The 16,443-nt window shown below is 40.4% G+C and overlaps 1 protein-coding gene across 1 annotated transcript in view; it reads left to right on the top strand.

Annotated features, from left to right (window-relative positions):
• Positions 1–16,443, top strand: part of DNAH7 (dynein axonemal heavy chain 7) — a 248,183-nt gene that overhangs the window by 207,768 nt on the left and 23,972 nt on the right. The window contains exons 55-58 of the mRNA XM_065880632.1: positions 508–684; positions 1,400–1,561; positions 3,696–3,896; positions 9,633–9,794. Of these exons, the coding sequence (XP_065736704.1) occupies positions 508–684; positions 1,400–1,561; positions 3,696–3,896; positions 9,633–9,794 (702 nt within the window). The remainder of the gene's footprint in view (positions 1–507; positions 685–1,399; positions 1,562–3,695; positions 3,897–9,632; positions 9,795–16,443) is intronic.

Below are 16,443 nucleotides of genomic sequence, written 5' to 3'. Positions count from 1 at the left end.
CACGGGCGTATTATCAGAAAGTTTACACGACGTAGTTTCGCCTGTTTCTCGGGAGTATGGCTTCTCTTTCGCGGTGCTTTTCCTTTTCTTTCTTTTTTCAGCTGTATCAATCTTTCTTTGTGGTATAGGATTGTATATATCACACTAGAATTTCTACTTCTGAGTTGTGGACTTTGGAACATAGTCAAGTTTTACTTAAAACTTAAGTAAAGAATTAAGGTTTTTTATATCCTTCATCTAGGATATGTCGAATACTCACTAAAAGGAAGAAAAATGCCTTTGAATTCTGGTGTCACTGACCACCCACCTTTTATTAATTCAATAATGTATAGTTTCTTTCTATCTAAAAGACAACTGTATGAAGTGATGCCTTTGACTCTTTACCAACGTTTATAAATACCAAAGCGAATGTGAGGTCCTTTGTCATAAGACACCTTTGAATGTGAAGTTTTAAGGTTTTAGGCAGATTTTGAATATTCCTTCAAACATATTCTTGTCCCTTTCTAGATTATTCCAATGCTGCAAGAATTTATAAACAACAGATTGGGACGTGCATTCATTGAACCACCCCCGTTTGATCTATCCAAGGCATTTGCGGATAGTAACTGCTGCGCACCACTGATTTTCGTGCTCTCTCCTGGAGCAGATCCCATGGCTGCCCTTCTAAAATTTGCCGATGACCAGGTACCTTAAACGTCTATTTTCGCTTGTGTCAGTAACCTGTGGACATTCAGACAGGGCCTTCTCTTATACTGCTCCCATAACTCAAGGCCTTTTCCAAAGTGGCATTCAGGTGGTAACTGCCCTAGAAATAGACCAGGGGGTCACAGACACCATATCTGGAAGCTGTAGATGAATCAGGATATAGGAGAAATGAATTCTAGACAGACATTCCCACAGAGTTCCTTAAATAAACTTGAATAGAAATTAGGGGCTAATGGATTTTTTTCCTCTGAACTTTATGCAGTAACCAAATTAGTTAAGATATAATTATTCAGAGATCTGGAGGAAACTGGGGCAAATTCATCTGTCTATTCATAGTTTTCTTTTCAGCTTTGAATTTTAGGAGTTGCTGCTTGATAGCTGGGCTCTTTCATCTCCTCCTCATATTAAAAGTCTTCTTAATTTTTTCCCGTCCCTTATCTCAACAAGCAAAGACTCTACAGAATTTTTCATTTATTACCACGACTGTTTCCTTCATGGACTGGCTTGCTTTTTGTCTGTTTATTGGCTTCTTAACCAGTAAGAGGTTTCTAGGGCTGTGTGTGCCCTAGAACCTTTGAGGGATGCTGCATGGTTAAATTTTAATATATTTAATATTAACATTTCCTGTGATGATGATATTGATTCTTCTTTAAAATGTGATTTAAAATAACGTCTTCACTATTCTTGTACACAGGGATGTGGAGCATCAAAACTCAGGTCTTTATCTCTTGGTCAAGGCCAAGGGCCCATAGCTATGAAAATGTTAGAAAAAGCTGTCAAAGAAGGAACATGGGTTGTTCTTCAGAATTGTCACCTTGCCACCTCTTGGATGCCAACCCTCGAGAAAGTTTGCGAGGTAAAAATGCAAGCTTATTTTTATAAGATCATAGCTCCCCAGTAGAATTAGTGATGTACATGCCATCTAAGTAACTCCATTCCTGCCCTGTAATTTGAGGGTTTCAGGATGGCTGGGTTATAGGGGAGATGGGTTCACATTGGGAACTAGAGGACAGCACGTGGCCAGGCCTTGCCGAATCTCTCCTACTAGAGGCAAGGGCTCATCCCGTGGGTCAGAAATATCCTTAATCAGAGGAGCAGCCTCAAAGATAGGAATAAACCACAGGGTAGACAGAAACCAATTTACTTTTTACAGCAGTGGACCAAAAACAACAAAGAAAGCTTTGCAGGGGGAAATTAGTGTGGCCCCTCTAAACCAAAAGGCTTCAGGATGTAACTTTTCTTTAATTATACTTCTCACCCACTTAGCTAGTGACCCTGCCACAGAGGATGAATCTGAAACCAAAAGTGCACTCCTCCCCCCCTCCTTGCAGTGGGCCACGGTACTTCCCTATTTTTGTGGGCAGAAATTCCAGGAAGAAAATCCCACGTTGCTCAACTGAATAAACAGAAAACCTGGCAATGGATTCCACGTAATTACCCGTGACTCTAGCCCTCTCTTCAGAGTCCCTCGAGCTACTAAATTGATATAACTTGCACTATCCAGACATCCACCTGACACTTTAAGGAGCGGACTATATTTTCCTTTATGCCACTTGTCACCATTTTGTTTTGTCTGTATCTCCCACTAAAATGTAAGTGCTGTTTTATTCTCCGGTTTACCTCTAGCACCTTGAAGAGTGCCTGGCTCATGGGACATAATCAATAAATCTTTCCTGAGCTCGTGAATGAATAAAGCCTTTCAATGGCTTCCCACTGCATGAAGACAAAGTTCATGTCCCCATCGTGGCTTCTTCATTTGACTTTCGCCTGCCTCTCAGTTTTCGTCTCTGGCCACTTCCCATCTTGACTTCCGTGCTCTAGCCATTTGACCTTCTTTCACTTTCATTGGGAGAGCACACTTTCTCAAGAACGTAGGCTTCCATGATAGATGTTATTTCTATCTGCAAAACTATTCTTTAATATTTTTTGCCTTACTAACATCTTCTCAAGCTTCGGGCCTTATATTCAAGACTTTGTATTTGTGCCTGTTTCCTCACGGTTCCTCAGTCTCTAGGCTGTTCTCATGACCTGTTGAATTGTATCGTATACCCATTAGAGAGTCATCCAAGAGGGAAGAGCTGTCCCCAGTGGATGGTGAACTTGGCCCAAAGTCCTGTGAGTTATGCTACCTAAGTCACTGGGCATAGGGCAGCTAGTAGGAGGAAATATGGTACCTTCACCATTTATTTAAAAATGTAGGTGCCTTAGCATCCTTCCAATTCCCCTACCCACCCCTTCACCAGTTGAGTGCTCAAAAATTATTTTACTGTTAAAGATTTGCAATTAAAAAAACATAGACACCACTGACATGGACAGTTGGAGGAGTTAGCAGTAGGGAGTGGAGCAGAACAGGAGAGAGGGAAAGACCCATGGTAATTATTCCAAGGCCCAATATAGCCTTCACGACAGTCATAGATGAGCGTTCTGTCACCCTCCACAGTGCAGGCCTGACTATCCCCGTAAACAAGCGGTGCTAATAGTGATATGGTTTAGTGCTTCAGGATATACCAGTTCTTCTTCCCTTTCAAAATGCTCTTTTTTTTTCATCCCTACTTGGTTTAATATGGATTTATCTGAGTGTGTCGCTTATTCTCACAACCTGGCTACAGCAAGAAGGCATCATTCTTAATCTGGCTCTGGGGCAGAGAAGTCTTTCTACAAATATTTCAGCAACATCAGTGAAGATACAAGACTTTTTGGAATGTCTTAGTCTTTATCGCGGCCAAATCTGAATTATGTAATGCCTTTGTAAACTTTACAGTCATGTGATTTAATTGTTAACAGGGAGAGGGACAGCAACTCTGGGCCTTCCCAATGAAGTATGTTGCTTCCCTGGAAGAATCAGTTTTTAAGGCCTTTGCCTTAAACTGCAGCAATAAGCCCTATTTTGTAAAGATGCTTCCTCCCACTTCCAGCCCATCCCATGCACACATGATTGAGATTTTCCTTGCATTTTATGACCCTTTTGGATCTGGTTTCTTTTGTTGCAGGAGTTAAGTGCAGAAACGACACATCCAGATTTCCGAATTTGGCTGACAAGTTACCCATCTCCAAATTTCCCTGTGTCTGTACTGCAGAATGGAGTGAAAATGACCAATGAAGCACCGAAAGGTTTACGGGCTAATATCATTCGATCATACCTCATGGACCCAATCTCTGACCCTGAGTTCTTTGGCAGCTGCAAAAAGCATGTTAGTAATGGCTAGGTCTTGCTACCTCTGCCCCGTAAAGCAATTCAAGTGGCCCCCGGTGATCCTGGATGTGTGTGCTGAGTAAAATTGCAAATTAAATAGGCCTCCTGCACTGTTGGTTTTGATTACTGATTATTGACTGTACTGAAGTCAATTTTATTAATATTTTATTTTATTTCACCGCCAGCCTCATTCCTGCTCAGCTGAGATCTAGTGGAGTGTCATTAATTATGCAGCTTTCTATTTAGAAAGTCAGCCGTAAGCCATTCCCAGTACAAATGTGCAAGGTTGGAGAATCTTGTTTCAGGATATTAACTGAGCCCTTTGCTATTTGGAGCCATATCTTTAAATTAACACATAAAAATATTTCCTCCATATAACTGTAATGAGAGCCAAAAGGATTTTACTCCCTGATTGATGGGCTCATAAGGGTCTTTTTTGTTTTTAGCATCACCAGGCGAGCAGGGAAGCCACCCACTGCTTTCATGATTAGAATTCTGTGTGTGAATGTTTGTGACCTAAAATTGTTTCACAGTGTTTTGCCATAATTAAAAATGGAATAGTTTCTTTTTAAGAGGGGTTATGAACCTTGGTAAGTTTTTGCTGTTAAAAAGCTCACACTCTTGATGTTGGGATATGTTTTAAGTACACATCAAAAGAAAGTATTAAGAATAAAGAAGTGCTTTCATTAAACAAAAGTCTGGGATACTAAAAAAAAAAAAGGGGGGGGGGGACCTGTATTTAAAATTAAGTCAAACCTTATCCTAAGCATCTAAGACAAACTTGTGCATGATTTGGCCCAGAGAGAGCAGGTTACCCCCAGGTAGGTGGTGAGGGCATTTCTGCACCTGATGGCTGGACAGAAGCCCTTTTGCAAAAATTTACTCCCTTTCTTCCAGATCCAGAGGGCTTTCCAGCAGTAGTCACACAGATTGGAAGTCCAGGCGTTTATGAACCAAAATCCAAACCCAAACCAAGATCTCAAATGCCAAAGCAATACACCATAATCCTTTGGTTTTAACTTTTTATTTGGAAATAATTTTAAACTCACAGAAAAGTTGCAAATTTAAAAGTAGTACAAAGAACAGCCCTATGCCCTTTACTTCTATTTGTCTCCTGTTAACATGACCATCTGCAGGTAAGTTAGATATGTCACTGCCCTTTATTCCTAGATAAGTCCTTCAGTGTATATTTCTTAAGAATAGAGATATTATCTTATCCCATTACAGTTATTATTTTAGTAAATTTAGCAAGTATACACTATTGTATCTAACCTACCCAAATTTGTATTTGTGTCCCAAATTTGTCAATTGATACAGTGATGTCCTTTGGAGCATTTTCCGTGTTCACCATGGGATGGGTCCAGGGTTAGTATCACATTTAGTCACCATGCCTCTTTGCTTCCTTTAATCTGGACCATTGCCTCAGCCTTTCTTTGTCTTTTTTTCATTTTATTTATTTATTTATTTTTGGCTGTGTTGGGTCTTCGTTTCCGTGCGAGGGCTTTCTCTAGTTGTGGCGAGCGGGGGCTACTCTTCATCGCGGTGCGCGGGCCTCTCACTGTCGCGGCCTCTCTTGTTGCGGAACACAAGCTCCAGACGTGCAGGCTCAGTAGTTGTGGCTCACGGGCCTAGTTGCTCCGCGGCATGTGGGATCTTCCCAGACCAGGACTCGAACCTGTGTCCCCTGCATTGGCAGGCAGATTCTCAACCACTGCGCCACCAGGGAAGCCCCTTTCTTTGTCTTTGATGGCACTGACATTTGTGAAGAATTCATCCCCCCCCACCACGTTGTTTTTAATAGAACATTTCTCACTTTGGGCTTGCTTGATATTTCCTCGATATTAGGTTCAAGTTATGCATTCTGAGCCACAATACGACATGGGTGAAGTCATGTCCTCGAGTATCATACTGGGAGGTGCACGGTGCCCATTTATCCCTCGCTGATGTTACTGACTTTGATCCCCCAGATGAAGCGTGGTCTGATTTCTTCACTGTATAATAACTGCTTTGCCCCTTGCAACTAATAATCAGTCTGTGAGGAGACATTTTGGACCATGCAAATAGCCTGTTCCTCATCAAAATCTACCTGGGACACAGATTTAGTAGCCAGTGATGATTCTTGCTTGACCCACTTATTTCCGCTGGTGATTCCAACTCCAGCACTCCCTCCACATTTGACACTTGGCGTGCTATTGTCAGCAGCAGCCCTCCCTTCCATTCCATTTATTTATCTTTTATTGGTGTGGACTCATGAATTCCTTGCATTTTTTCCAATGGTTTATAATTCATTACTATTCTTAAGTCTTTTGCTCAAATTGTCCCAGAATTGGTCAGAGGGAGCTCCTTTTGTACTTGTTATAGGTCCTATTATTATTATTATTATTATTCCTCTTTCTGGCAAAAGCTGCTCCAGGCTTATCTGTATCCCAGTCCTGGAACCGGCCATTTTTCTGAACAGCCCTGGTTCCTGTTTCATGGGGAATGGTATTAGAGACCAAGATTTGGGTGCCAAACAAGTAGCATTTATTGTCCGTGGTTCGAGTCCTTTTAGAGAGAACTTGGAAATATATACATGTACTCACAAATACACATATGCAAGTCTGTATACACACATATAGTACGTACAAACAAGTCCATGCACACACCTCATATACATGTTTTAGAAGTAATGAGTTCCTAGCAATACCTTCAATTTCAGTCCCTCTACCCAGGGTTCTTTCCTGCTCTTCCTCATTCCATATTTGCACATCATCAACACATTTTACTGATTTGCTCAATTCTCTAATATATCGAGAAGAGTTGCAGAATTAGCACAGCGTGTTTAACTTTGCTTTTCCCACCTTTGTGGTCAAACTTATGCTACTTTCCTCTTGTTTCACACACTCCCTTTCAATTTTATTCCATGGGGGAAACTTTCCCCCCTGCCCTTGAATAAAACTTTGGGCAGTCTCATGGCTTTCCTGGTTAGTGTCAGGTAGTGAAATGACCTATAGTCATTTTAAACTGCAAAGCCAATCTTGATTTAGAAATCAGAAAGTGCAACACAATATATTAATCAATATTTCAACTTTTATTCAAAACATAGGTTTCAACTCTCTAGCACTTTGCCTCGGGCCTTATAGTTGGTGGGCTTCATGCCACTAGGGAAAGAGAATGGAGTTGTCATCTTTCCTTGTTTTTAATTGAAATTCATTTATAATACTGTGTTAGTTTCAGGTGTACAGCAAAGTGATTAAGTTATTTTTTTTTCAGATTATAATCCATTGTAGGGTATTACAAGATAATGAATGTAATTCCTTGTGCTATATAGTAAATCCTCACTGCTTATCTATTTTATGTTTAATAGCTTGTATCTGTTAATCCCACACTCCTAATTTGTCCCTTCCTCCCTCTCCCCTTTGGTAGCCATTAGTTTGTTTTCTGTCTGTGAGTCTGTTTCTGTTTTGTATATAGATTCATTTGTTTTATTTTTTTTAGATTCCACATGTAAGTGATATCGTATAGTATTTGTCTTTCTCTAACTTATTTCACTAAGTAGAATATTCTCTAGGTCCATCCATGTTGCTGCAAATGGCAATATTTCATTCTTTTTTATGGCTGAGTAATATTCCATTGTATATATACACCATATCTTCTTAAACCAATCATATGTTGATGGATGCTTGGGTTGTTTCCATGTCTTGGCTATTGTAACTAGGGCTGCTATGAACATTGGAGTGCATGTATATTTTTGAATTAGAATTTTCATTTTCTTCTGGGTATATACCCAGGAAGTAGAATTGCTAGATCATATGGTAGCTCTATTTTTAGTTTTTAAAGGAACCTCTCTACTGTTTTCTGTAGTGGCTGCACCACTTTACATCTCCACCAACAGTGTACAAGGGTTCCCTTTTCTTCACACCCTCTCCAGCATTTGTTATTTGCTGTCTTTCTGATGATAGCCATTCTGAATGGTGTGAGGTGATAACAGCACATTGTGGTTCTGATTTGCATTTCTCTAATAATTAGTGATGTTGAGCATCTTTTCATGTGTTGTTGGGCCACATTTTATTTATTTATTTTTTTTTTGTGGTACGTGGGCCTCTCACTGTTGTGGCCTCTCCCGTTGCAGAGCACAGGCTCCGGACGCACAGGCTCAGCGGCCATGGCTCATGGGCCCAGCCGCTCCGCGGCATGTGGGATCTTCCCGGACCGGGGCACGAACCCGTGTCCCCTGCATCGGCAGGCGGACTCTCAACCACTGCGCCACCAGGGAAGCCCCACCTTTCTTTTTGTAACTGCTCCTGCACATGATAGCTGCTGATACTGAGTGCTCAGTTCAGGGCCTGTGCAGGGGTGAGTCAGGAGGGGCAGAGGTTCCTCTTCTGGGCTGCTATTGCCTGGAGCTCTTTGGACTTGGCGGGGATTTAAAGCTGACTTTTTTGCCTCGTGAGGTCTCTCATGGGTTCTCCTACAGCTCCCGTGCTGGACTTCTCTGTGACCCCATCACCCGTGGCAGTGCCTCCCCTTCAGCTGGCTGTTCCTGATTCCTCTCAGCTTTTGGTTCTCCAGGCTTCATTTCATACAGGCTCTTACTGTTGGGGTTCCTTACTCTGTGACACAAGTCCTCTTGAATAGGAAACCATTAAAATGACCACTGGCTGACATTCCTAGCCCAGCTCCCTGTCTGCTCCTTGGGATTCACGCCAGATTGGCCCACCATCTGGGGGAAGGGCTACTGATTTCCCTCCCATAGTCCACGACCCGAGGCCATAGACTGCTCTACTCTTCCAGGCATGAGTTTTGCACTGTCCCACTCCATCCCAGCTTCAGGGCGTGAGTATCAGCTCCCCAAGGGGCCCCGTTAGTTCCTTCTCAGTATCTTGGACCCCACACTCCCCTTTCCCTTGGAGGTGAGGACAAGGAGACTCCCAGCACAGCAGCTCTTCTCTCCAAGGAAACCTCTTCACAAATCCTCTCTCGGGCTTCCCTGGTGGCGCAGTGGTTGGGAGTCCGCCTGCCGGTGCAGGGGACACGGGTTCGTGCCCCTGTCCGGGAAGATCCCACGTGCCGCGGAGCGGCTGGGCCCGTGAGCCATGGCCGCTGAGCCTGCGGGTCCGGAGCCTGTGCTCCGCAACGGGAGAGGCCACAACAGTGAGAGGCCTGCGTACCGAAAAAAACAAAAAAAAGCAAAAACAAAAAAATCGTCTCTCAAGCTCTATTTTGACCATTTTTATATCCTCCTTGTGGAGGGTACAAATGATTAATATATTGCATCGTACTTTCTGATTTCTGAATCAAGGCTGGCTTTGCAGTTGACAGTGACGATAGGACTTCTCTTACCTAAAAGCAACCAGAAAAGCCATGAGGCTGCCCAAAATTTCAACCCCAAAGTGCCTGTAGAGCTTCTTAATTGGGTTGAACTATCTCCTTTGAAATTTCTCCGTGGTGATCTGGGACCAAACACTGGAATTCATGCTCCTTGCCTCCTGATGCTTAAGTTGAAACCCCCCAAATCCTCTAAGGTAACGTTAAAGTAGACAGTACGTAGAAGCTATGTGTGTCAACTGAGCGTGTATACAAATAGGCATAGCCTAAATAGCCGGTAGAAACAGTTAATTCTGTTTTAGTTTTACTTTGGCATGGATATATTGATAAGCAAAAGGAATTAATTACTTTCATTTTAAAATATGATAAGCATAATGCATTATTAGGGGAAGAAATAATGATGTTACACCATTTCTTCTCATTACAGGAGGAATTCAAGAAGTTACTATATGGTCTCTGTTTCTTTCATGCTTTGGTACAAGAGAGACGGAAGTTTGGACCCCTGGGGTGGAATATTCCCTATGAGTTCAACGAGACTGACCTAAGAATCAGCGTACAGCAACTCCACATGTTCCTGAACCAGTATGAGGTACCATAAAACTCACAGCAAGGACATTACCTGTTGTGCTGTTTATCACGTTGTGTTTGTACAGTGAGCAGGGACTTCTGATTAATTTCTTTTTTTACAAAATGAATAGGAGGATAGTTCCCAAAAGCTTATTAAGTAGGACTTTATTATAACAGAATATTATAACTGCCATAGTAGGTAGTTAGGATGTCAGTTTGTCTATTAGGAACCTGTATTTTATCATTTATTTTGACACATAAACATCAATCAGTCTCCAAAATGAAAAAAAAAAAAAAAACAGACTGATTTCCCTCCGTTCTGGAACATGACTTTATTTTTACGGAAATGTTACTGTAGTTTTATTCCAGAGTTTGGGCCGTTTGTCCCGATCAAACTACTTAAGTCATTGGTGTTAACCTGAGGTACAGATTCTGGGAAGAAGTCCCACAATGTACTGTCATCACTTCAACCACATTTCATCCCCTGTAGTTCTCTCTCTCCCTCTCCCCACCCCTCTCTCCTTTCTCTCTCTCTCGCCATCGCTTGTGCGCGTGCACCCACATGCATGTACTCTCTCTCTCTCTCTTTGCTGCTTATCTATCAGATGGATTTTAACACGTTTGAACTTTTTTTTTTTTTTTTTTTTAAATTAGAAGTCTAAGCCTCAGGCAGTAGCTTTTTTTTTTTTTTTTTTTTTTTTTAAATTTATTTATTCATTTATTTATTTTTGGCTGTGTTGGGTCTTCGTTTCTGTGTGAGGGCTTTCTCTAGTTGTGGCAAGCGGGGGCCACTCTTCATCGCGGTGCGCGGGCCTCTCACTGTCGCGGCCTCTCTTGCTGCGGAGCACAGGCTCCAGACGCGCAGAGCTCAGTATTTATAGCTCACGGGCCCAGCTGCTCCGTGGCACGTGGGATCTTCCCAGACCAGGGCTTGAACCTGTGTCCCCTGCCTTGGCAGGCAGACTCTCAACCACTGCCCACCAGGGAAGCCCCACGTTTGAACTTTTGAAGAAGTGCTTGGTAAATCAGTGCAAGTGTCCTAAAAGGATATGGAACTTTTTCGAAAGCAAATCCTCTAAATTTTGATAGAATTTTGTTCAAAATTAGTTGGAAATCTTTAAATCAATCAATGGAGTATCAAAAAAACCTTTGGTTTTTGAAACTTTTAGTGAATTGTGATTTTTTTTTAAGAAAGGCTTACAAACAGGAAGTCATTGAATCCTCTCTCTATAAAAACAAAGGAGAAAACAAGAAAATAAATATTGAGAGCTCAAATGACATATCTAAACTTAGGTGAAGAACATTTGTCTGGTCTTCTGTGTTTCTTTGGGCAAATTTGTATTCTGTACTAAAATGAAGTGAGTTGAGAAGGCCTTTGATTTTGCAGCATTAAAATTTGGTGAAACATTCAAAAGAAGCATAGATTTGATGAATTTCTTTCTTGTAATAATATTTATTTTTAAAACATACTAAGAATGGAGGCAAAAGCTATAATGAAACAATGCATGTGGAAGTATTTGAGCTAAAATAATTACACTTTTGAATACAAACAAAAAGAATGAGGAGCTCCTTTAATTAGCAATTTGTTCACGAACCTGTAGAGTATATTCTAATTTAAAATATTATAGTATGTAGTGGAGTCAATTAAAAGTGTCAGCAATTTAAAATTTAGTAACCATAAAATGAAACTTTGCAAAACATTATAGACAATTTTACTTTAAAAATTAAAAAGAACAGTGAGACCATGTTGAAAAGTACATTCTTCGGGAAAACATCGGAGACATTATTTGAGAGAGAAAGATGTCTAAGAAGTTAAAGTACATGAATATACACTAAGAAAAGTTATTCTGCTTAAACTCTTAATCATTATAAAATTTTTGCTTCAATTTCTTATTTTAAGTAATTATCTTATTTTAAAAGCAATGTTTGAATAAAACTACTTACAGGTCTGCCAATATAAAAATAGAGTTATATACTATATGTATACTATTTTATATATATATATATATAGTACTCTAAAATTCCATAATACTAATTGTCTTTAGTGCCCACGTTCACTCTCAAAGTGTTACAGTTTGGACAGTAGTTTATTTGGTCACCCTAGCTTTTTAAAGATATGAACACAAACAAGGAGGTAAGCAACTTGCTGGATGTGATTAGGGAAGGTTCCACAGAGGAGCAGTTGCTTGGGACTCAAACAATGAATAGAAGGTTTTCAGGTGGATGGTGTAAAGAAGCAGCAATAAAAAGGTTAAAAAAAAGTACCAATAAGTAAAAAGGTTTGGTTAAGTATAAATGATTTGGAACATCCTTGTATGCCATGCTGATCTGGAATTATTATATTGTTATTGGTCTGCTTTTAGGAGAGTATTTGCATTTTAGAAAGACCACTCTAGCAACAGAGTGGAGAGCAGATTAGAGGGATTTAGATGACACGCCAGTTTAAGATGATATGAGTTGAATTGTGTCGCTCCCCCAAAAATATGTTGAAGTTCTAATCCATTCTACCTCAGAATGTGAACTTATTTGGGAATGGAGTTGTTGCAGATATAATCAGTTAAACTAAGATGAGGTCATACTGGAGTAGGGTGAGTCCTTAATAGAACATGACTGGTATCATTATGAAAAGAGGGAAATTTGGATACACAGAGAAGACAGCCATGTGAAAACAGAGGCAGCAATTGGAGTTATGCTGTAACAAACCAAGGAACATCTGGGGCTACGGAAGCTGGAAGAGACAAGGAAGTATCCTCCTAGAAGATGTGGAGGGAGTGTGGCCCTGCCAACACCTTGATTTCAAACTTCTTCAACAATAAATTTCTGTTGTTTTAAGCCACCTATCAGCAGCCCTAGAAAACTAATGGTCTCCTGTATTAGTTATAACCCAGGCAAGAGATGATATGAGTTTAAACTAAAGCATCTGGGCTAGGATGGGGAACGTGGAAGAGATATAATAGATATGTAGGGAAAAGGATTGAAATGACTTAGATAGTAAATGGTAAAGGGAGAGGGAGAAGTCTGTTAATGTTAGTTTTGGGGTCTCAGTTGGTGGTCCTACCACCACTCATTAATCCAGAAAGGGAATAGGTATCAGGAATTAATGGGTATATAGCAGGTGGGTCAGTGGAATGGGGGTGGGTGAGTGGATAAATAATTCAGTCTTGTACATTTGATACATCTGGGGTGTCTAGGTGTAGATATCGATGGTATCTGGTAGGCTTTTGGCATATGGACATAAAGCCCGAGAGAAGAGAGTGAGCACAAATAGAGAATTGTGAATTGTTAATGTGTAAGGAGAAGCCTGAGAACACCTGAGATTTAAAAGGGAGGCCTTGTAGCGTAAAAACGAACTAAAGCCTGGCTGCTGGTGAACACCCAATATCAATGGTAGGAGAGAGGACAGGAGAAATGGAAAATGCAGGCCAAACAGCCAGAGAAAAAGGGGGAGTGAGCACACTGAGTAAATATGGAATATCAGGAATTGTCCATCCTGGCAAATGCTACAGAGAATCTTTTAATGACGCGTGGGACTGACTGAACTGGTTCCTTCTATGAAATGACAGTTGAGCCGTACCTCCTGTTCCTCCAGCACAGTGATCATATAGCAAACTGCACAAAACTGCTACTCATGCATGGCATATAACCCATCAAGAAATGCAGAGATATTCTTTGTGGAATGTGATTCACAGTTCCCTTTGATACTAAATTGAACGTAATCCTTCAGCAATCAAAATTTTGTTCTTTTTTATTGAAGTATAATTGACCTACAACATTACATTAGTCTCAGGTATACAACGTGATTCAACATTTGTATATACTGCAAAATGATCACCACAATACTTCTAGTTATCTGTCACCGTAGAGTTAAAAAAAAATTGTTTTTCTTGTGATGAGAACTTCTAAGATTTACTTTCTTAGCAACTTTCAAATTTGCGCCACAGTATTATTGACTAACGTCACCATGCTGTACTTACATCCCCATGACTTATTTATTTTATAACTGGAAATTTGTGCGTCTTAATCTCTTTCACCCATTTTGCCCTCCCGGCAACTCACCACCCCTCTGGCAACCATCAGTCTGTTCTCTGTATCTATAAGTTTTGTTTTGTTTGTTCACTTGTTTTGTGTTTTTAGATTCCACATTTAAGTGAAATCACACAGTATTTGTCTTTGTCTGATTTATTTCACTTAGTATAATACCCTCAAGATCCATTCACGTTGTCACAAATGGCAAGATTTCATTCTTTTTATGGCTGAATAGTATTGTGTATTCCACATATAGTCCACGTCTTTATCCATTCATCCATCAGTGGACACTTACATTGCTTCCATGTCTTACCTATTGTAAATAATGCTGCAATGAACATAGGGATATATAGCCTTTCAAATTAGTATTTTCATTTTCTTTGAATAAATACCCAGAAGTGGAATTGCTGGATCATACGGTCGTTCTGTTTTTAATTTTGTTTTTTGAGGAAGCTCCATACTGTTTTCCATAGGGGCTGCACCAATTTACGTTCCCTCCAACAGTACACAAGGGCTCCTTTTTCTCCACAACCTCACCAACATATGTATTATTTCTTGTCTTTTTGATAATAGCCATTCTGACAGGTGTGAAGTGACATCCCATCGTAATTTTGATTTGCATTTTTCTGGTGATTAATGATGTTGAGCATCTTTTCATGTGTCTATTGGCTGTCTGTATATCTTCTTTGGAAGAATATCCAGGTCCTCTGCCCATTTTTTTAATATAAATTTATTTTATCTATTTATTTGTGACTGCATTGGGTCTTTGTTGCTGCACGCAGGCTTTCTCTAGTTGTGGCGAGTGGAGCCTACTCTTTGTTGCAGTGCATGGGCTTCTCATTGTGGTGGCTTCTCTTGTTGCAGAGCATGGGCTCTAGGCGTGCAGACTTCAGTAGTTGTGGCACGCGGGCTCAGTAGTTGTGGCTCGCAGGCTCTAGAGCTCAGGCTCAGTAGTTGTGGCGCACAGGCTTAGTTGCTTCACGGCATGTGGGATCTTCCCGGACCAGGGCTCGAACCCGTGTCCCCTGCTATGGCAGGCGGATTCTTAACCACTGCACCACCAGGGAAGCCCCTCTGCCCATTTTTTAATCAGATTTTTTGGTTTTTGTTATTGAGCTGTATGAGTTCTTTATATATTTTAATTTAAAAAACATAAATAAGAAAAAGTAAACTGTAACAGAAGAAAATACAAGTGGATGTATATAATGTACTTGGCAAATGGGTAATTCCCTTTGGGAGGGTTGTGTGTGTGTGATTGTGTGTGAGAGAAAGGCTCACCCCCTCACTCTCACCCTAAGTTCACCCCCAAAGCAGTCAATTTCACAGCTTAGGAGGGCCTGTCCAAATTTTTTCCTAGGCACAAATAGTTATATATACAATATACGCACACATTTTCCTCAAAAACATAATTACATCTGTATGTCATTTTTCAGCTTGCTTTTCTCACTCACATATGTTGTGGACAACTTCCAAAATAGATACAGATCTTTGTTTTAATGGCTGCATACACAGCATTTCCCACTTTCGACTATCACGATTTTATTTACTTTATATTTCTTACTAATAAGTAATGTTAAAGTGAATAACTTCATATATAACCTTGCATATAGTTGCCGACTTCTGCACTCTCTCCTGGCCTGTGGTCTCAACCCTCTTATAACAACAGAACAGAGAAGAAATCCCAGCAGCGAGCTGCTACTCTTTCTGCGACCTCAGCCGATGGACCTGGGCGCCTGGAAGAATGCATTCCCCAGTTTGATTGGCCCTGGTTGTGATCAAGCTACTGAGAGAAACAAGTTTACCCATCAGCTCTCAGGGGAATGTTGGCAGGTTTAACCCTTTAAACATAAGCCAAACTCCTCCCCTCCAGATCTCATCTTATGTCTGCCTCACAAAGCCCTCCCAGGGCCCAGCTCATGTTCATATACTATTTAATTCACACAGGAGTTTTCTTACTATATTTCAGTTTTATGAGGTGGGGACCTGTCAACAAGGCAAACCCGAGCACTGCCTGCATCTGCAAATGCCCCTCAACACCGTGCCGTTGTTCTCCCTCCTGGTTCTGCTTGTTTCTCCACCACGTCTTGGTCACTGAGCTGTTCTCCTAAATTCACTGCCTTCACTTCCAATTCTACCAAGTAACAAGTCTCTTAATTCCCAAGCCCGAATTCAATAAATTCCTTCTGTCTAATCACTACCACCTATTCTTCCCAAGTGCTGTTGTTTTTTACTGAAGAGATTCCTCCAAGTGGGATCACTGAGATGTAGGGTATATACACTTTAACTTTTAGCCGATAACTGCCAGAAGGGCATTTATAGCACAAAAATGGTGAAAAAAATCCTAAAGTAAAAAGATTGCTGTATTTTAGTAGAAAACATTTTAAAACGTTGCTATATTAAAATACCAAAAACAAACACAATAAAAATAAAAGACAAATGAAAACTGGAGAAAATACCTAAAATTTTTCTGACAAACTGATTCGGTATCTTTATAAAGAGCTTTTAATAATGAAAAAAGAAAGCATTCATATGAGGAAAACACATAAAAGAATAAAGTAGATAATTTAACAATAAGAAATACAAATGGTGAATAAACATTTTTTAAATGTCAATATCAAAAAAAAAAATAAGTAAAATAAAATTAA

The sequence above is a fragment of the Phocoena phocoena genome, chromosome 7 (assembly GCF_963924675.1).
Source record: "Phocoena phocoena chromosome 7, mPhoPho1.1, whole genome shotgun sequence".
In the NCBI taxonomy this organism is placed as follows: Eukaryota; Metazoa; Chordata; class Mammalia; order Artiodactyla; family Phocoenidae; genus Phocoena; species Phocoena phocoena.
Note: the sequence above shows the minus strand (reverse complement) of the source record. Positions and strands in the feature narration are given on the sequence as shown.